The 22,051-nt window shown below is 38.6% G+C and overlaps 1 protein-coding gene across 6 annotated transcripts in view; it reads left to right on the top strand.

Moving 5' to 3' along the window:
• Positions 1-22,051, top strand: part of sgsm2 (small G protein signaling modulator 2) — a 180,538-nt gene that overhangs the window by 117,101 nt on the left and 41,386 nt on the right. For 4 of the 6 annotated variants that reach the window (XM_008425221.2, XM_008425222.2, XM_017308193.1 and 1 more), the window contains 8 exons: positions 5,944-6,011; positions 7,772-7,920; positions 8,005-8,139; positions 13,720-13,844; positions 13,958-14,025; positions 14,273-14,433; positions 15,376-15,508; positions 15,711-15,848. In XM_008425221.2, the coding sequence (XP_008423443.1) occupies positions 5,944-6,011; positions 7,772-7,920; positions 8,005-8,139; positions 13,720-13,844; positions 13,958-14,025; positions 14,273-14,433; positions 15,376-15,508; positions 15,711-15,848 (977 nt within the window). The remainder of the gene's footprint in view (positions 1-5,943; positions 6,012-7,771; positions 7,921-8,004; positions 8,140-13,719; positions 13,845-13,957; positions 14,026-14,272; positions 14,434-15,375; positions 15,509-15,710; positions 15,849-22,051) is intronic. The other 2 variants (XM_008425219.2, XM_008425223.2) reach the window with 2 other exon arrangements.

Raw genomic sequence — 22,051 nt, 5'->3', positions numbered from 1 at the left:
TCAAACCCGCTTCTTTAAGGTATTTATACTAGAAATTAGGAAAATAGCGCCCCCTTCACTTCCGGAGTGCAATGGTCCCATTTCCATATAAGGTATGAGGCTGACAGTGGTCCGTCCCCGCCCCTTTCTGCATGCTGCAGCGAGGACCTTCTCGAAATTTTTACAAAATGGGGGAGCTGGGATATTTTTCGGGGACGTTTGCTCGAAGGTAAACTTTACACCTTAAATGCACAACAATACAAGTTTAGACTTTGAGCAACTTGTTAAAACTGTATTGTGTAACATTAAAACATACCTGGCTGCAAATGTATCGATGGCAGCTCTCCTTCTCCTCAGTGTTTAGCTCTTGGCGCAGCTCCGCGCTCCTGCGACTAGCAGCTTTACTACATCGGCTGATGACGTTGCTGTGATTCACTCTTCTGGTGTCTGATTTTCAAATATTTTATGTTTTATTAAGAATTTTTGTGCATATGTTTTGGCAGTGGTGTGAACATGTCAAAGCAGCAACTTATATTAAAAAGTGTTTTAATGTCCGTCTGAATGCTGCCCGCTTCCTCGGAAGGACAACAAAATATCGCTCTTATAAACATGTGATTACTAAAATCACGATACCCTCACTGTGTATCCCTCAGAAAAATGAACCCATTTAAATAAAGAAATCCCTCCCTCACACTCCCTATGGAGCGTGATCTGGTATGAAACGGTAGCACCACAGCACCTTTGAATTTTTCATGACAACCGTCATAAGCATTCATAAAGACTTCTTGATGTTCATGACAGATGCTATGTCATGTTTTTGACAGTGTCATGTCAGTCTTATGTAAACCCCATCAAATAAAGTGTTACCAAGTTATGATTAACATGCGGTAGTTGGAGTTCTATTCAATCAGACTAGTCATTTTGTGTAATATTTAACAACTAGAAAATGGCAAAGAACAAGAATATTTTTCCACTCTGATTGGCTGCTGTTAGGCCTACCAATTTTAAGATGAATGTCCATTCATTGCATTTTTCTTAGATGCCTGTAAAAATTATTTCTATTTGCATTGCTTTTTTGTTATTTGGGAAATTATTTTTGATGATAACTCCAGAAACAACCATAAGAATCAAACATCAACAACAGTGATAGTAATAAAATAATATTCAGTGCAAAGTAGCCTGCAAATTGTTTGATGTGGGGCGGTGAGGCACCTGGATAATGGTTAGGGGGGCGCTGGCCCAAAAAAGTTTGAGAAACACTGCCTTAAAGGATATTTAAACAATACATAACAATGGAAATCATAATGCCAAAAATATAGTGGAAGTCTATTTAAGCACCTGTTCTTGATAAAGCTGGTCCATCTTTCCATCAACTCCTCCTGTTTTTTTTTGTGTAAAATCGAATCAGCTGAGGAGGATATACATCCATGCTGACTGGTAATCCAGTGAAATTAGCAGTAGAGCTGAGGAGAATTAGCAAAAAAGGACAACATGAAAAAAACATTGCATCATCTGTTGATGAAAAGGAGGGTGTGGTAAGTGGCTCTTACTACAACAAAAATGATAAAGTTGAATAGCAAAAGTTTCAAAAATATTATAAAGATTATACTTACAAAACAGCTAATTTTCAAATTAGGTTGGACAACTACGACTAAACATTAATTTAACGCTGTTGCTACATTCTAGTTGGGAAGGGATTAAAGAGGTGCTGTGGGCTGCATGGTGGCGCAGTTGGTAGCACTGTTGCCTTGCAGCAAGAAAGTTCTGGGCTTGACTCCTGGCCCCGGGCTTGCAACATTCTGTGCGGTCAGAAACCACGGCAGCACGGGTAAATCTCGGGGAGGTGCTGTGTGCATTTACAACAGCTGGTGTACAAACGTTACAGTTATTGCTAGTGTCGTGAAATCTGGTTGGGACTGATTGAGATCTTTCCAGGACACACAGAAAACAGATCACAAAAATCCAGAGGCAACAAGTAATCTTGAATTATGATTTAATGTTGATTGAAACTTATATAATCTTTATTGTAACAGAAATCTAGAAGCAATAAGTAATCCTGTATTATGATTTGATGTGATTAAAACTTAAGTAATCCTTATTTTAAAATGTACTACTAATTAATGTGATGAGTTATATGAACTTGATTTAAGAAGTAAATGGAAAAAATCATAAATGAATATTCTTATTCAAGTTAGGTGGAAAAGTCCCGTACTGTGTTGCAACCAGAGGCTGTGAGTGAGCACGGAAGAAACAGGAAGTGGGGTTGTGAAATGCATAGAGCACCAGATGTTGAGTGCAGATAAGAACTTCAGCAGGAGTGAAAAAGGAAGTTCAAGAGTCGAGTGGGGAAGAAGTCAACGGTTAACCAAGACGTTTGACGTCAAGGAAAATGGTGCAACAAAAAATGCATTTTGCACAACCAAAATGCAGAAGTATAGAGAATTGTGTAAGCCGCAGATGTGCACATAACCAAAATACAGAGAGTATAAAAATACATGTGAGAGAAGAATCAGGGTTCTTTGTTCCTCAGTGTTCGAGTCAAGACCACACGAAGATGAGGGTCAGACAAGGGCGATGCTTTGAAACCACGGGGAGGTGAAGACTTCGCACTGTTTGAGAAGGGAACAAGATCCGTTTACCCACAGCCCGGGTTCAGATTCGACAACCGCCCTACACTCGACCCAAAAGATCTCAACGATGCTGCAGTAGACATGGGGGATAGACAAAGATTGTCTATGGATAAAGAACTGAGCTTATGGAGGATTCTTACCAGTTTGACTTTGAATTTATTCTGAAAAGGATTCTGCCAGGACAAGACAGATCCCTGACAATGGATAATTAAGTTTCTGCTGCCAAGACCAACTCAGCATCTGGGGACGAGTGGAACTGCATCCTAAGGCCTCTCTTGTAGATCGGTGACACAGTATAGGGAATAGAGGGAAGTTTGATTTCTAAATTTCTAACATATATTAATCTTTTAATTTTTGATTGAAGTAGCTGTATGTCATTTCCCCTGCTAAAGCTTGCTAATAAAATATTAAAGTCTAATTGATGTGGTGGACAGTTAAATTAATTGAGTCATCTGAAAATTAATTCTTCTGATTAACATAAAATCAATGTTCATGATCCTAGTAAACCAGGGGGCTTCAGAGGTTTCTTTGGTTATGATAAATAATGACCTTGGGACTTGTGCCGAGTCTCTAAAGTTATCTAGACTAACAAGTGCACGTTGTTAATAGAGGAAGAGCTACCGTTAACAGGAGTGGTTTCTGAAGTCAGGCATTTACAGGTTACTTAGGTGTCTGGTTCATTAACTGTAAAAGGTCATAGCTTCTGGATCCGTAGGTAGTTAGAGTCTAGAGTCTAGACGCATCTTTCTCGCTCCCAGCTTAAACAGAATGTCCTCTAAATTCTCATCTGTAGTAATACTCAGAAGTTAGAGGCTTCTCTGACCCGTTGGGTTGGGGAGCTGGTCAGTAGTCAGTCAGTAGGAGTCTGAGAGGAGGTAGGGGTGTGGCTGACTATTGAGTAATAACACTAGCCACTGCTCAGAAAACATTGAGTTTTTAACTCTCAAATGCCACCTATTTTACCTTCCGAGATAATTCAATACCGTCAACATCACAGCTGTTTCATCCCCCCCAGCGCGAACACAAAGGAAGCATTCTGTACCACACTGTGAGTACACCACAAAACACACACCTGGACTCAGTCTGCATAATCGCTGGCAATTTTAATCAGGCCAATTTAAAAACAGTAATGCCACACTACCACAAGTGTGTGAACTTTGCAACAAGAGGGGAGAACACACTTAACCAGGTCTACACCAACATCAGGCAGGCTTTCAGAGCAGTTCCCCACCCCCACCTGGGTTCATCAGACCATCTCACTGTTATGCTAATCCCAGCCTACAGACCTCTGTTGACGAGAAGCAAACCACCTGTGAAACAGATCAGGGCCTGGCCAGAGGGTACCACAACAGCACTACAGGACTGTTTTGAACACACACACTGGTCTGTTTTCAGGGAGGCGGCAACCACCAACCAGGCCGTCAACCTCACCGAATACACAGACTCAGTAACTGGATACATAACAAAATGCATGGAAGATGTAACGGTCACCAAGGACATTACAGTGAGAGCAAATGAAAAACCCCGGTTCACCAGGGAGGTACGTGAGCTCCTGAGAGCACACAAAGTTGACTTCAGGTCTGGAGACAAGGCGGCCCTCAAGTCAGCCAGGGCCAACTTGCACTGGGGCGTGAGAGCAGCCAAGTGTGCTTATGGACAAAAAATCAACTCACACTTCACAGTCACAAAAGACCCAAGACGCCTGTTGCAAGGCATCCAGTCAGTCACAGACTACAAGCCAGCCCCCCCACCGTGTGAGGACAACACAGACTTCCTCAACTCACTGAACACTTTCTTCAGCCGGTTTGAAGAAATTAACACTACAACACCTACCCCAGTCGCCCCAGTCAACCCAGACAGCACAACACTTCAAATGGACCCAGCGGACGTGAGGAGGACCCTACTCAAGGTGAACCCCAGGAAAGCTGCAGGTCCAGACAACATACCTCAGAGACTGTGCTGAATCACTCACTGATATCCTCAGACATCTACAACATCTCTCTGAGCCAAGCCATCATACCAGCAAGCTTCAAAGCCACCACCAACATACCATTACCCAAGAAGTCACCAGCATCATCACTCAACGACTGCAGACCTATAGCACTCACTACGATCTTGATGAAGTGCTTTGAAAGACTGGTAAAGGCCCACTTAACATCCACACTCCCTACTACTCTGGATCCATATCAATTTGCTAAAATTCTTTGTTGAAACTTTACTCTAATGGCCAACAGCCAACAAGTCCAGTGAAAACACCTCAGTAATGACGTCAGAAAGAGGAGGGGGTTTATTTCTTTGGTCTGAGTCAGTGATCACAACTTAAAACAGTTCAAAGAAACAATACTCAAAATAAATGATAAGCATATGTTTCTTTATTGTAAATGATTTAGAAAATCAAACTGTTAGTTTTGGATCTACTCAACTCAAGTTATAAAAGTTACTCTTAGCTGATATGAGTACAGATAACTCCTTATTAGTAAGAAGCACCATTGGGTTTTACAGTGTAATTAGTCTTCTGTGTGATCGTTAGCTATCCTGACAGAGGGATTGTACAGCTCATACAGATGAACTTTGCCCTGATCCAGTGATGGTGTGTTTTATTGTTGTTAAAATGTAACAGGAAGAAATATTACATATTTGGATGGATTCAAAAAGGGACCAACGCCAGAACCACAACCACAACCACAACCAGAGCTGCTAACAAATTTCACCACTACAAACAATGTTTGCACTGTTTGTTCATGGACAACAGAAAGTTTTGGTAACTTGATGGCACACACTGCATAGCAAAACCAAAAGCTAAAATGTCAGAAACTGCTTGATCCTTAAAAAGATATTTGTAGCAAAAAAAACAACAAAAAAACAAACAAAGACGACTTACTTAGTTGATTTGTCACTTTAGCATGTGTTCTCTTTTAGTCATAATTTTGAGCCCAAGGTTTTATAATATAGTAGTTTTGAAAAAAAAATCTGAATATGTTGGTAATATGAATAGTTTTAGTAGAATATCAGATTCAGGGATATGGAGGATGTCAATTTTTGCCCTGCAGACCACAAGCCTTTTTATGTATGTATTACATCAAGCATATTTTAGATAAAATAAGTATTTTTGTTAAATACTTTTATTAACCTTGCCTTTTTCCCATCTGAAAGCTATATTCATAAACATGCTGAGCCTGTTAGTTTTCTACATTTGCTCACACTTAAGTAAAAGCAAAGTCTCTAAAAACTCCTGCAGTTTCGGCGATCATTCATGTACCTTTACAGGACATCTTCCTTTCACACAGAAAACACACGCTAACGCTTGTCCTTTCATTTCATTTTATCTCTGCAGTAAATACTATGAAAGGGAAGCTCTAATGAATGACCAAGTCTTTGGGCCCATCTTAGCAGCCTTGCTTGGTGAGTAACTAATGCTTGAAAACACAAATTTTGAGTGCAGTTATTTATGAAATTTGTAAGGTCACACAGAAAAAAACAGGTGTTTATATTTCAGTCATATTCTCACCATGGAATTCATACATTTATAAATATTATAGTTCCAAACTAAGTGTTTAGTTCACAAGCTAAATATTTATTTTCAAACTAAACATTTTGCTCCAAATTAAATATTTAGTTTCTTAACTGAGTAAATATGTCATGATGTAGTTGAAGTGTGGACCCAAAAGCAGCAGGCAAGTGACATGATGGAGTTTCGTATAAAGTTTTAATGAAGAAGCAAAACAAAGAATCAAACTTACAAAAATATGAGTCCATGAAAACAAAATCCAAAAACAAAGCCAAACAAAGACACAGGAAGAGACGAGGCAGGTGACTAGCATAGTGATGAGCAGGATAACAAGGCAGACTGGTGAGTTGTGACTGAGATAGGGGAGAGATAGAGGAGCTTAAATACTGGGAGATAGCAATCGGAACAATGAACCTAACTAGATGAGAAGATTGATTGCAGGTGTGAGTAGTAGGCACAGGGCCAGGGAGAAGATGGCACAGGGAAGCTAAGAACATATACTGCAGAAGACAAAAGGGAGCTGAAAATACTTATCATACTAAAGAAAACCTGATAAGCTAGAAGAGAAAAAGACATGAAGGAAAAACTTAAACAAACCTAAACAGAAACAAGGCTGATCTAACAACAATAAGAACTAAGGGACATAGAGCTAGAATAACTAGAAGATCTAAACAAAGAAATAACCTAACTAGAATCAGTAAAGAAAGATAGACAAAGATTCAGACCAAAAGATTTACTAAACCTAAAGTAAAAAAAAGAAAGAAAACTAGAAATACTATGAGGGGACCTAGAAGGACTTAAGAAATATCCTAACTAGGTTACCCATACCCATACTAGGATGCAGACATAACAGAACTCAACCTAAAGTAACCAGATAAGAAAAGCTAGAAACACTATAGGGCAGGGGTGTCCAAAGTCGGTCCTCGAGGGCCGGCATCCTGCATGTTTTAGTTTTCTCCGTAGTGGTTGAAACAACCTCCTCAGCAAGTCAATGTTCTCCTTAGGCCTTCTAATGAGCCAGGGAGAGAACTAAAACATGCAGGATGCCGGCCCTCGAGGACCGACTTTGGACACCCCTGCTATAAGGGGAAGCTAGAAGGACTTAATAACTTAACTGGAACTACTAAAGAAAGGTATAAATCAGACATATAAGAATAACTGAACCTAGGGTGATGAAATAACTAAGAAATAAACATTACTAGAAATACTACAGGGAGCATGATATAAGGAATAACTATAAGATTTAAATACAATTAATCTAACTACAATCACTAAAGAAAGCTAGACATAGACTCAGGCATACAAGAATAACAGAACCTAAGGTAACTAAAGAATAATAATAAATAAGATACAAAACCAAATCCAAAAATCCAGAGTACTGACAAAACATTTATTTTCCAAAATATACATTTAATATCCAAACTAAACATTTCATTTTCAAACTAGATATTTTTTCCAAACTAAATACTTAATTACATTTATTACCGTGTAACTTTACAAACTGCACCCCATAGTTGTTCTTGTGTGCAGAATAGTTATGCAACTACTTTAATGAGAAATGAACATTTCCTGATCAACCTTCCCATATTTTGGAAGGTTTAAACTGAACAAATTCCTGTTACGTGCGTTTTCTGCTTGTATTCTGTATCTGCAGTGGGGCCCTGTGCCCTGGAGTACACTAAGCTGAAAACTTCTGATCATTTCTGGACGGACCCATCAGCCAATGAGCTGGTTCAGCGCCACCGTATCCACGGGGCCCACCGCAGCCTAGATGTGTCATCTGGCCGTCGACCCGCTCTGGGGGTGAGTCTGGAGGAGGATTTAGATCAAATCTCAGGATATTTGAGACATCCTGTTGTAAACTGAAGGGTGAACATCCTTTATCAGATCCGTAAGAGGCAGTCCAGTGGGAGCATGTCAGAAGACAGGTTTGCTGCATCTGCGAGAGAGTATGTGGAGTCCCTTCATCAGAACTCCAGAACACACCTGCTGTACGGCAAAAACAACGTCCTGGTCCAACCGGTACGACTCTGCCACTCGTTTACCTATCAGTTTGGTGTTGGTACAAATATTTTTTTTCCACTGAGGGACAAATAAATCAAATAGACCAAAAAAAAACTCATCTTATATTAAAATAAATTGTGTTTCAAAATGAACTGTGAAAACATGTTTCACATATTGAGCTGCATGGGATCTACATGGGATGTGGTCCATGCAGATGTATTCAGCCCTGCGCGGTTTCTGTGCTTTTGGTAGTTTTTCTGAATGTTTTAGTCAATACTTTATTTGAAGGGGTATGCATAAGACTGATATGGCACTTTTAATGGACTTTTATTGCAACTTTTAATGTCACTTTTAATGACATTAAAAGTGTCATTAAAAGTGACACTTTTAATGACACTTTTGCATTAAAAGTGTCATTATTTACCAAATGACACATCATGACAACAGTCAAACATAAAGACTCTTTCATGTTCATGACAGGTGTCATGTTTATGATTGTGTCATGTCAGTCTTATGCACCCACCCGTAGATAAAGTGTTAACATGTTTTCTCTAGTGACCCTCTGCAACTGGAGGGTGATGTCTTCCTCAGTCTAGCGAAGCTTCCTCAGCCAAGAGTGAGCCATGTTTTTTTTGTTTGTTTGTTTTATGTGCAAAAAGTCTTGGTCTCCATACAGTTGTTTACAATTTCTAAATGTGAACTTCAGGTGAGGATTGCTGTCTTATTTTCACTGTGATTACAGTGAGTAGCTCCTAATTTTATAAAAACTATGTTCCAAACACATTTTGTGGTAAAAAAAAAAAAAATTATGTTAACAAAATGGAGCACAACAAAATGTTAACAAAATGTGCTCTAGTCATTTGAGTAGCTGAATATCCAGAACGGCCTGGTAATTCCATCAACTTCTCTAGTGGCATAGGCATATTAAAATATAATTATTCCAGAATCTTAAGTGGCTCAAGATGTGCAAAAGTGGTTGAAGGAGCATGAGAAATCATTTCACCATGGAATTGTCACCACGGAGACCTTAACCTTATTCAGAATCTTTGTGTGGTGCTGTAGAAGAATTTGTGCATTGGTCCAAGTCTTCCATCATTTATCTTATTGAAATAATTCCATAATAATAATTGCATAATCAGACCCAATGTATTATTAATAGAGGTGTGCCGATCATAATCGGCCGATTTCCGTGAAAAAGTGTATGATCGGTGATCGCCGATCACGGTCTTTTGTTGCCGATCACATAAACCGACCACCTGCATCTCATTTCGCAGCCTGCCTGTACAGCTGGTCTCTTTCCTTTACACTGCGCAAACGCGCAGCAACAAATCCTAAGTGATGTCGTGTGGAACTATAACGCACTGAAAGCAGCACGGAAATGGATGTACCATAATGTCTTGAGCTACCGCGCACTTGTATATTGTGTGCTGGGCCGGCTGGACGCTGAGCCGGCTAGAAGTTTGCGTGTTGCGGCGGAAAATTACCTCGGGGTGAAGCACCTCAAAATGCATCAACACGACGAATCTAATATGGCATAAAACAATGCCATACTTGACGGAGTTTGGCTATATCGAGGCTCACTGCAGTAAAAAAAAAGAAGAAAAAAGACATATGGAGCAATCAGATAGAAGGTAAAGCAGCGCACAGCTACAAACACTCACCCGGATTAGCATGACGGTCAGAAAGCTAAACAAATACCGTAACCTGTAAAATAATGTAAGACTTCGAGCTAGCGGTGTAAGACGCTGGTTCTTTTCTCGCTGTTGAACCGCTGCTACGCACTACAGGTGGTAATATTTCACAGACGGAGCGCCGCTTCTGCTCCACCTGGTAGTGAACTCTCACACCTGTTTAATTTTACACACGTATTAAAACTTTCGCTGCCCTAACAGGATGTCTCATGTCTCAGATAATCTCTGAAAAAATAATCGATCTCCTCCCTGTTCTGCATAATTACTCCGCTCAGTCCGAAACAGCCACTCAGGACTAGCAGTAATCAGCTAGCCGCCATGCTATCAGGAAGTTTTCATTCAGTAACTCAGGATTGTTTATTTTTAATGGAACCTGTATTTGCCTTTGAATGTTAAGTTTTATACTTAAATGTTTTGGCAATGTTGAGAGGTTTTATTTTGACTCTGCATTATTTAGCCTCTTTGGTATGGAGAGCCATTTCAGCCAAAATTAAATATGTAAATAAATGGGGAGAAATACATAAAAAATGAGTAAAATGAATCAAAAAATGAAGAAAATCAATGAAATAAATAAAAAATGTGTTAAATAAATAATTTAGCTTTTTCATTAACCCAATTTTTGATTTATTTATTTTTCATTTATCCCTTTATCCATTTACCCATTTTTCATTAATCTATTTTTCATTTAACCACTTTTCAATTTCCCTATTTCATTAACCCAATTTTTTCATTTATTTATTTTTCGTATGATCAATTTCTCAATTTCTCTTTTTCATTTATCTATTTTTTATTTGTCCATTTTTCATTTATCCCTTTATCTATTTACCCATTTTTCATTAATCTATTTTTTAATTTAACAATTTTTCAATTTCCTTTTTCCACTAACCTGATTTTCTATTTCCCAGTTTCATTAATCAATTTCTCATATATCCCTTTTTATTTACCAATTTTTCTTTAATCTATTTTTCATTTAACATTTGTTTGAAAAATTGTTAATTTTCCCATTTTCCAATTTCCCTTATTCATTTAGTATTTCCTTATTTTCTTATTTATCACATTCTATTTTCCCGCAAAACTTGGAAAAAATAAATGCAAATGAGGAGAGGCACGTCATCAGGCTACAACTTCCCCAATTGGTTGGTTAGCGCACACCCATACTTTGCTTCAAGAAAGATGGCRACCTACTAACGGGTTATCAATAAGCTGAAGCTCATTAACTTCATTAGAAAATAGTGTCATTAATCCTGACTTTAGTTCTCGTTTGGCTGCTCAGACAGAACGTGTTTCAGTTGGCGGCTCTCATGGACTCAGAGCTTCACCGTCGGGAGTTTTTATAGTTTGAACAAAGCGGGCCATTAATTTGAACACGTTTTGTTGATTTTATCCTTAATAAGATGTATTGGATCAGAGGAAGTGCTGGTCTCAACATCCTGGAGGCGTTCAGTTTGTCACCTACTGCCGAGATCAACTCAAAACCTTCCACGATCGTAATTGAGCTCTACTGATTAAATATGACTGTAGTTGGAAAACAAACATCAGCGGTAGCTTACCGTGCAACATCTGGGCAACCGGAGGATCCTGGACGGACAGCAGCGGTGCATGTCTGAAAGATGGCCTCCGACGAAGATCTCCAAGGCTTGCCACTCTCATTCTCCATAGAGCTGCCTCTGGATATTGCAGTTCATTTACGATGTACAGTAAAGTCTGCTCCTTATAGTTGGATCACAGCTGGTAGCTACGAAGGTGTCCCGAACCTTCAATCGTAAGCCAACTTCAGCGGCCGCTTTGTTCAAACTGTAAAAACTCCCGACGGTGAAGCTCTGAGTCCATGAGAGCCGCGAGCTGAAACACGTTCTGTCTGAGCAGCCAAACGAGAACTAAAGTCAGGAGTAATAACACTATTTTCTAATGAAGTTAATGAGCTTCAGCTTATTGATAACCCGTTAGTAGGTTGCCATCTTTCTTGAAGCAAAGTATGGGTGTGACGCTAACAAACCAATTGGGGAAGTTGTAGCCTGATGACGTGCCTCTCCTCATTTGCATTTATTTTTTCCAAGTTTTGCGGGGAAATAGAATGTGATAAATAAGAAAATAAGGAAATACTAAATGAATAAGGGAAATTGGAAAATGGGAAAAGTAACTATTTTTCAAACAAATGTTAAATGATAGATAAAAGAAAAATTGGTAAATAAAAAAGGGATATATGAGAAATTGATTAATGAAACTGGGAAATGGAAAATCAGGTTAATGGAAAAAGGAAATTGAAAAATTGTTAAATTAAAAAATAGATGAATGAAAAATGGGTAAATAGATAAAGGGATAAATGAAAAATGGACAAATGAAACATAGATAAATGAAAAAAATGAAAAAGAGAAATTGAGAAATTGATAATATGAAAAATATATAAATGAAATAATTGGGTTAATGAAATAGGGAAATTGAAAAGTGGTTAAATGAAAAATAGATTAATGAAAATGGGTAAATGGATAAAGGGATAAATGAAAAATAGATAAAATGAAAAAAGGGAAATTGAGAAATTGATAATATGAAAAAGAAATAAATGAAAAATTGGGTTAATGAAAAAGCTAAATTATTTATTTAACACATTTCTTTTATTTATTTCACTCATTTTCTTCATTTTTTGATTTATTTTACTCATTTTTATTTATTTCTCCCCATTTATTTACATATTTAATTTTGGCTGAAATGGCTCTCCATACTTAAGAGCCTTCAGAGTTTTCAGTCAGTTAAAGATAGTATTACCGATAGCAGTACAATTTGCACAATGCCTGTTTTGTTTTGAGTGTTTTCTTGAAAAAAGTAATTAAAAACAAGTTTTTGTCTAAATTAAGGTGAATTCATGGTTCCTTTTTCCACATAATGTAACCGGTAGTGCTTATGATTAAAAAATAATAATAATTGTGTGACCGGTATCGGTGGTCTGCCGTGATCGGCCCTCATGAAAAAAACCTGATCGGCACATCTCTAATTATTAATGTGTGTAATACATTAATAATATTACACCCATTAATAATACATTGGCTCTCGGCAGATTCCACAGGTCCCGCTGTAGTCAGGTCTCAGACTGGCTTATTTGATTGCTTAAAGAGGCAGTATTATGTATGCTTTTTTGAGCTTTACATCATGTGATGATGTTATTATTCCATGATCAAAAACATACCTGAAGTGTTGCTTTGATTCTTTCAGGCCTATTTGAGAAATTCTTTCATCTCCAAGGCAACCATTCTGCTATGTATAATATGTGGGTGGACCTAGCCCCGCCGTCGAGGCGTGAGTCCTCCTCAGACCTGCAGTTTCCAGGTTTCTGCCTCACAGAGTGCTACTTCCCCACTCAGTTCCTTCAGACTAGCCAGCAGCAATTAGCAAACACCTGGTGGAATTGAGCTCACTATAGGAGCTACTTCTCAGTGAAACACTGGTAAAAATGTTGTTGCAGGATTAATAGAGGACCCAGGCTGTGATCACTTCCTGAAGATGCTTCAGAAAGAGCAGGAGTGTTTAAAGACAGAGACCCAATTTCAATAAGTCAAATTTTTAAGTCATATTTAACATATACCACTGTTTTTAACAACTGAAGTTAACATATAGTTAGCTTATTATGCTTTTAAATGTCACCATGTGGCTGGAAAATATACAGTACAGCCCCTTTAAAAACTAAAATTTTATTTCCTCAGTTTATGATTGCCTGATGTAAAAATTAATAGGATGATTTTAAATATTTAAATGTGACAAAAAATGAAAAACAGGAGGAATTCTTAATGGGGAGACTATTTTACAGCACTCTGTTAAAAAACACAACTTTTGACAAAGCACTTCAGTATTCCCACCTAAACTTTGAAATTTGATCTCAACACTTAAGCTCTCCTTCTTCCATCTGAAATGGTAGAAAAAGGACATGGAGGTGTTACGGGGCTATTTGTCACTCCATCAAGCTGGGGATAACCTCACGCTAAAGTGGACACCTAACCAGCTCATCAATGGTACGCTGGGGGACTGCGACCTGGAGAAAAGGTTGGGCCAAACTCTGAAATCACAGCTCTTAGGAGCTGTGATTTAGTGACATGTTGGAACTGATCTGAGCTAAAACGACTGCCTCTGAACCTGACTTTTTTTTTCACTTTCAGTATTTATTGGGACTATGCACTGACTGTTCCTCTGCGCCAGATTGTTTGCATCCACTGTCACCAACGGCGTGAGTATACACATTGTCAGTTATTTTTGAACTGCAGCATGAGATAATAGTGTTTTAAACCCTGTCGCCTGATTGGGCTATTAATCTCTTAAGGTGCAAATTGCTGCAGCTTTAAAATCTGGCTTTTATATTTGGTGAATGCTTATTTGCCTCTCTTGCAGAAACAGAGAAAAACTGTGCTACACAACCCACTCTATAGTTCATCTTATGTGTTTTTCTGTATGAACCTTTTATTTCCATGATGCAGCTGATTGTGGGACGCTGGTACTCGTCAGTCAGGATGGGATCCAGAGGCCGCCACTGCACTTTCCCCCCGGCGGTCACCTCCTGTCCTTCCTCTCCTGTCTGGAAACTGGACTTCTACCACAAGGTCAACTGGAACCTCCCCTCTGGTCCCAGAAAGGCAAGGTAACAACAATTATTAACTAGTCATTTCAGTTAATTTACATAGTGCCAGTTCACAACAAATGTTGTCTCTTTACAAAAACAATCATTTTAATTCAGTCACACATACAGTTGATCCTAGTTATCAAACAGTACAGTAATTCTCCAAAATAGTTTAAAAAGTTTATATCTAAGGAAACCCAGCAGATTGCATGTAGTCATTGATTTTACATCAATCCTTCTTACAGAGCTTGCATGTAGTAAGAGTGGAGAAAAAAAACAAGTTTTAACAGGAAGAAACCTCCAGCAGAACCGGAAGTAGTCCATCTAACACAACCAACTAGAGGTTTGAGAAAACAGAGCTGAGACACAAGAATAAACAGATGAACTGATGTAGGATTATTTCAATGTCCATTAAAGTAAAAAGTTAATAGCAGAAGAGAGAGAATGATTAGTTGATGGCAGCATTATATCAACTGATGCCCTCCTCCAGGAAGGATTCACAGTCAATCAGAACACCAGACCTGGTGTATCTTCTATGGAGAGAAAAATAACTGAAAGAAAACAAAAAAGTTAATAGCTGAAATTACAGCAAATAGTTAAATTGGAGAGGAGTAGAGGAAGAAAGTGAGAAAAAGTGATCAGTTTTTCCTCTAGTAGCCTAAGCCTATACCAGCATAACTACAGAGAGAGACCAGAATAAGCTAGGCCAGTCTAACTATAAGCTTTATCAAAAATGAGCATTTTAAGTCTAGTTCTAAAAGTAGACTGGGTGTCTGCCTCTTAAACTGGGAGCTGGTTCTACAGGAGAAGAGCCTGAGAACTAACCTCAGCCATGGATTTAGCAGTAGAAGAATAAAAGTCAATAATTGCGTAGATTTTCTAGCCTATTCCAAACCATCTGGCTCGCAGTGAGGAGAGCCCAGTATCTTAAGTCTGATATTGAAGTCTGCTTGTGTCTTGAAGGGAAAAGTGTTCCCTAAGTTGCGGAAGAGGAGCAGCGCAGCACGCCTCATGGAGCAGGACAGGAACGGTGAGCAGCAGACAGCTGCTGACTACGTCTTTCGCATCGTCTACCCAGGATACCGATACGATGCTAGTGAGTAACCACGTCACACCATCTTATCTGTAAAACATTACCAGGGCAGACTTGCTCATGAAGTAAAGCCGTTCTTTCTGCTGCTAACACTTATTTCTGTTTGAGGTGTATGGCTTGCTACTGTAAAGTCAGGTCGTTTCTTTCCGAGGCTTGTAGGGCAACCCTTTTCTAATTCCATTCTCTGTTGTTTCGCTGGTGTAAGCAGTCACTATAAACTACCACCACACCACGGGCAGCCGCGCACCGTCGCTGGATGACGATGAGGAAGAGGAAGATAGACTCCATGCTATGATCTCAATGATCTGCTCGCGGAACCTCACAGACCCTAATGTCTTGAAAGGTTTTTATCACCTTAACACACCACCAAACCTGCTGCCCCATCCCCACCCCTTAGACCTCACTCAAGCTTCAGACCCCTCCCTCCCCACCTCCCTCGTCCTCCGCCCACCTCTCTGTGTCCTTTTTCGCCTTCCCTCCTTCCCCTACCTAGCCTCTCACCCCCCAAAGCTTTGCCTGCCTGTCTGTGTGCTGCCTGAAGCTGAGCCCAGCAGTGAGGAGAAGGCTAGGTCTAACCAAACTATCAGTGACATGGGGAAGTAGAAATGTGGTCCGAAACTCTGACCTGCTGCTACCAAATTTAGCTGATCCTATTTTCTCTTGTAGAACTTTTAATTAATTGAATTAAGATTTTCTTACAAAGATGGCAGACAGTATGTTGATGATTTAGGGAGGTTCTGTATAAGTCGACATTTTAAACTGTATTTAATTTATCATTAGATTTAAGGAACCTCCATGATTAGATGGCTATTAATATCGTGTAGGACTGCAACTAAGGATTAGTTTATTGATCAATTGTTCTATTGATTAATTAGATAAACACATTGGCACATTCTTCTGATTTTCCATTTGCCCACTGAAGCCTTTTTAAAAACAGTATTATAAATACATTAAGAGAATTTTAAATGAGAAAATAAACCTTTTGTTAGCTAAAATCCAATAACAGCTTTCCTTAAATTCTTGATCTTTTGTAGCAAACGATGCATCTACAGCTAAAAAAACATCAACATGTGAAAAGCTCAGTCTTTTCTGTGAGACTTAACATCAGTACAGAGTAGGATTGATCTGATAGCAAAAGATGCTCAATAGGACATTTATTTTTAAAGAATTTGAATCAGCTAAAACTGCCATTTGACAAGTTCTGGTTAGAACACATTTACAGAAAAAAAGTTTTTAATCTTAAATACAAAATGTATATATTTTTGTAACAGTTTGGCTTAATTAATGGTCTTAGTGTTTTGTTGCTTCAGCAAATTGCCTTTTTTAGAGTTTGTATAATCTATTTAATAATTAATGAATTACTAAATTAGTTGACAATTATTTTAGTAATCGATTCATCACAATTTATCCAACCAGTCGTTTCAGTTCTAATATAATTAGGTCAATTCTGTTAAATATCTTCTTACAACTTTTGTAATTTTTGTACATTTGATTTTGCAAACATGTAACTGAGACAGAAAAAAGCTAACTTTATGTAACAACCACCACACCAAAGAATGTGGCAAATAACATGACCGTATAATGGATACATGTGGATTGGAAGATTGGCTTTTTGATTTTTGACTGGCTGGTTTACCATGGGGGTTAGTCAAGCTGATTTCTCACCAACTGATTTTGTTGTGGCTTTTCCCACATTTGATGTATTTTCTTCATTCCCACGTCAGTGACTCTGCTGTTGCACACCATGGGTAACTGGGACGATGTACATATATTATATGTCAATACATTACACAAATCATTCAGAAAAAATATTGTTTTACTGACTTCTTGGTAACCCTTTAACCCAGGAGTCCCCAAACTTTTTCCTGTGAGGGCCACATAACTTTTCCCTTCTCTGGTGGCGGACTGAAGTCAGTTTGTAACAGAAAATGTGTGACAATTGCAGTCACATATTTTGACTGCAATCAAAATGTGTGCCTAAATAAATTTTTTTTTATTGTTTTCCAGAAAGCACAATCACATAACCCTCTCTGGGTTCTTCACAGAACAAAAGTCAGGAAATAAATAATAACACTATTGGCTTTCCCATTAAAATGGGAAAGCGCCCGTTTTATTGGGCGCTTTCCCGCCCATTAATTTCCAATTTTGACTTTCTGCTTCACTTCCTGCTAAAGAGCCCCCTGGTGGTTGAAGAAAAATCCACATATAAGCCGCACCAGGCTATAAGGTTCAAAGCTTAGGAAAAAAGTAGCGGCTTATAGTCCGGAAAATACAGTATATGAAAAAAAATCTAAATGCTCTCTGGTATTGTTCAAGGGGCCGGACCAAATGTGGAGGCGGGTCGTAGTTTGGAGACCACTGCTTTAACCCTTTGATCACCATCAAAGGGTTAAAAGTTCAGCTGAACTGGAAGTGATGGGTTTTCAAGATTAATCCCTAATATACTTTTTTCATGTGTTCAATACTAATGACCAGGGGCGGCGCTAGAAATTGTGGACCCCCTGACAAAAAAATTTTTTGGGCCCCCCTGCGCAGCTGCTGTTACAAATTCTTGTGTCTACAGGTCCTTCTAGAAAAATTAGCATATTGTGATAAAGTTAATTATTTTCCATAAAGTAATGATAAAAATTAAACTGTCATATTTTAGATTCATTGCACACACACTGAAATATTTCAGGTCTTTTATTGTTTTAATATGGATGATTTTGGCATACAGCTCATGAAAACCCAAAATCSCTGTCTCAAAAAATTAGCATATCATGAAAAGGTTCTCTGAACGAGCAGTTAACCTAATCATCTGAATCAACAAAGTAACTCTAAACACCTGCAAAAGATTCCTGAGGCTTTTAAAAACTCCCAGCCTGGTTCATTACTCAAAACCGCAATCATGGATAAGACTGCTGACCTGACTGCTGTCCAGAAGGCCATCATTGACRCCCYMAAGCAAGAGGGTGAGACACAGAAAGAAATTTCTGAACGAATAGGCTGTTCCCAGAGTGCTGAATCAAGGCACCTCAGTGGGAAGTCTGTGGGAAAGAAAATGTGTGGCAGAAAACGCCGCACAACAAGAAGAGGTGACCAGACCCTGAGGAAGACTGAGGAGAAGGACCGATACCAGACCTTGGGGGACCTGTGGAAGCAGTGGACTGAGTCTGGAGTAGAAACATCCAGAGCCACCGTGCACAGGCGTGTGCAGGAAATGGGCTACAGGTGCTGCATTCCCCAGGTCCAGCCACTTTTGAACCAGAAATAGCGCAGCAGCCTGACCTGGGCTACAGAGAAGCAGCACTGGACTGTTGCTCAGTGGTCCAAACTACTTTTTTCGGATGAAAGCAAATTTTGCATGCCATTCGGAAATCAAGGTGCAAGAGTCTGGAGGAAGACTGGGGAGAAGGAAATGCCAAAAGGCCAGAAGTCCAGTGTCAAGTACTCACAGTCAGTGATGGTCTTGGGAGCCATGTCAGCTGCTGGTGTTGGTCCACTGTGTTTTATCAAGGGCAGGGTCAATGCAGTAGCTATCAGGAGATTTTGGAGCACTTCATGCTTCCATCTGCTGAAAAGCTTTATGGAGATGAAGATTTCATTTTTCAGCATGACCTGGCACCTGCTCACAGTGCCWAAACCACTGGTATTACTGACCATGGTATTACTGTGCTCAATTGGCCTGCCAACTCTCCTGACCTGAACCCCATAGAGAATCTGTGGGATATTGTGAAGAGAAAGTTGAGAGACGCAAGACCCAAAACTCTGGATGAGCTTAAGGTCGCTATCGAAGCATCCTGGGCCTCCACAATACCTCAGCAATAGGCTGATTGCCTACATGCCACGCCGCATTGAAGGCTGCAAAAGGATTCCTAACCAAGTATTGAGTGCATAACTGAACATAATTTTTTGAAGGTTGACATTTTTGGTGTGAAAACACTTTTCTTTTATTGGTCGGATGAAATATGCAAATTTTTTGAGACAGGGATTTGGGGTTTTCATGAGCTGTATGCCAAAATCATCAGTATTAAAACAATAAAAGACCTGAAATATTTCAGTTGGTGTGCAATGAATCTAAAATATATGACAGTTAAATTTTTATCATTACATTATGGAAAATAATGAATGCTAATTTTTTCAGAAGGACCTGTATTTGACCCATAAAAAGCGTCACAATTTTAAAGGCTTGCATCTGCCTTGCTGTCTTTGGTTCAATACTGATAATTAGAACAATATTTACTGCTCATGAATTTAATATCCAACAGTCCACATCCAGTATGCAAGTAGGTTGCTTAAATTTTTTCTTAGTTTTAGATTACTGAAATGTCTCTCCTCACGAGCAACAGTCAAAAGCAACGTACAACTACACATAAAGCACTTCTCAAAAATGCTATGTAGTTGCATTTTATTCAAGCATACATAACTTTAATAAAAAATATGTTTTCTCCATATTTGTTAAAGCTGTCACAATTTCGTAGCAGTTTGTTAGGAGACAGATAATCTGTGAAAACAATCTCCTCCATCTCCTTCCCGAATTACTGGTTAAAGTAATGCACCGTTCTGACCAAAACCAACCAATCAGAACAAGTAGGACGCTCTTAGCACTGTCAGTTAGCCTCATTCACTCACTGCTAAATGTGCTAATGGTGGAGAAACAACTTATCATTACAAGAAACCGTTTATCTGCCGTCATTGGTAGCTTTGCTAACTAAACTGAGCATTCACAGTTTGAATCTGCACAGCTCTGTGCTATGCTAGTTGCAGCATGGCACAAATCGAGGGGGAGGAAGAATGAGTAGCACCACTTAAGATTGTGATTGACAGCACTAAAATTCTCCTGCCACTGACTGGTTGTTTCTAGCACTGGGAGAAAGCAGAGGAAATAGATTTTTCACAGATTACCTCTCATACCATACTGTCACAACATAATGACAGTATTAACAAATATTTATATAAAAGTGGCTTTAATTTCACTCAGGAGAGGAGGCGAAGAGGAGAATAATGTAGTCCAGATATGAAGTGTCTAGGAGTTGTAGTTTTTTAATTTGGGCAGTTCTAGTATGAAAGAGATGCAAAACAATGGTGAAAATCGAACTTTGACTTTTCACAAATCATTAAAAGGTTTCACAAATCCCAAACATGGTTTTAAATATCCAGGTATAAGAGGAGAATAATCTAGTCCAGTTTTGAAGTGTCTAGGGGTTGTAGTTTTTTAATTAGAGCACATCTATGGTGATCCAGATGCAACAAAACGGTGAAAATTGAACTTTGAGTTTTCACAAATCAAGAAAAGGTTTCACAAATCCCAAACATGGTTATAAAGATTCTTCGTCAAGAGGAGAATAATCTAGTCCAGATTTGAAGTGTCTAGGTGTAGTAGTTTTTTAATTACGGCAGTTCTAGTATGAAAGAGATGCAAAAAAATTGTGAAAATCAAACTTTATTGAGTTTTCACAAATCAGAAAAATGTTTCACAAATCCCAAACATGGTTTTAAATATCCAGCTTGAAGAGGACATTAATCTAGTCCAGGTTTCAAGTGTCTAGGTGTAGTAGTTTTTTTTAATTAGAGCTGATCTATGGTGATCCAGATGCAAAAAAATTGTGACAATTGAACTTTATTGAGTTTTCACAAATCAGGAAAAGGTTTCACAAATCCCAAACATGGTTATAAATATTCAGCTTGAAGAGGAGAATAATCCAGTCCAAGTTTCAAGTGTTTAGGCATAGTAGTTTTTAAACTAGAGTCGGTTAAAGATGCGAAAGGTAGTGAAAAATTACCTTTTTCACTACCGCCCTTTAGATATCGGAAGCTAGAATTGGAAACCAACTTCAGCTTCATAATATGACGATGTTGGTAATTTTTTTCCCTTAATTTATTAAATGCTAGTGAAAAGGAGGCAAACAGTAGTTTGTAGCTAAGCTAATTATGCTAAATGGTTGATAATCTCACACAGTCTACTCACCTCTCTTGGAGAAAAACTGGGTTATAAATTAACCCTGTTAATTTATAACCCTGTTAATTTATAACTGGGTTATAAACGCATCTTCCACTGATGTCACTCTCAAGCAGGGGCGCTGCCAGGAATCTTGGGCCCCCTGAAAAAAAATTTAATTGGACCCCCTCCCCCACGCAGCTGCTGTTACAATTTCTTGAGTCTATCTGACCCATCAAAAGCGTCACAATTTCAAAGGCTTGCAACTGCCTTGTTTTCTTTGATCCAAACAAGTACAATATTTACTGCTCATGAATTTTACATGCAAGAGTAAAATTCAGTCTGCATACACTATGTAAGTAGGTTGCTTAATTTTTTTCTATTAGTTTTAGCTTACTGAAATATCTCTCCCCACGAGCAATAGTCATAAGCAACATGCAAAATACACATAAAAGCAATCCACACTTCTCAAAAAATGCTATGTAGTTGCATTTTACTCAAGTTGCAGTATATAACTTTAATAAAAAATGTTTTCTCCATTTTTGCTAAAGCTGTCACCAAGTGTGAAAGTAGTTTTAAATTCTTGGGGGTACTATGACAAAAAAAAAAATAAAAAAATAAATATATAT

Source organism: Poecilia reticulata, linkage group LG13 (genome assembly GCF_000633615.1).
Source record: "Poecilia reticulata strain Guanapo linkage group LG13, Guppy_female_1.0+MT, whole genome shotgun sequence".
Lineage (NCBI taxonomy): Eukaryota > Metazoa > Chordata > Actinopteri > Cyprinodontiformes > Poeciliidae > Poecilia > Poecilia reticulata.
Note: the sequence above shows the minus strand (reverse complement) of the source record. Positions and strands in the feature narration are given on the sequence as shown.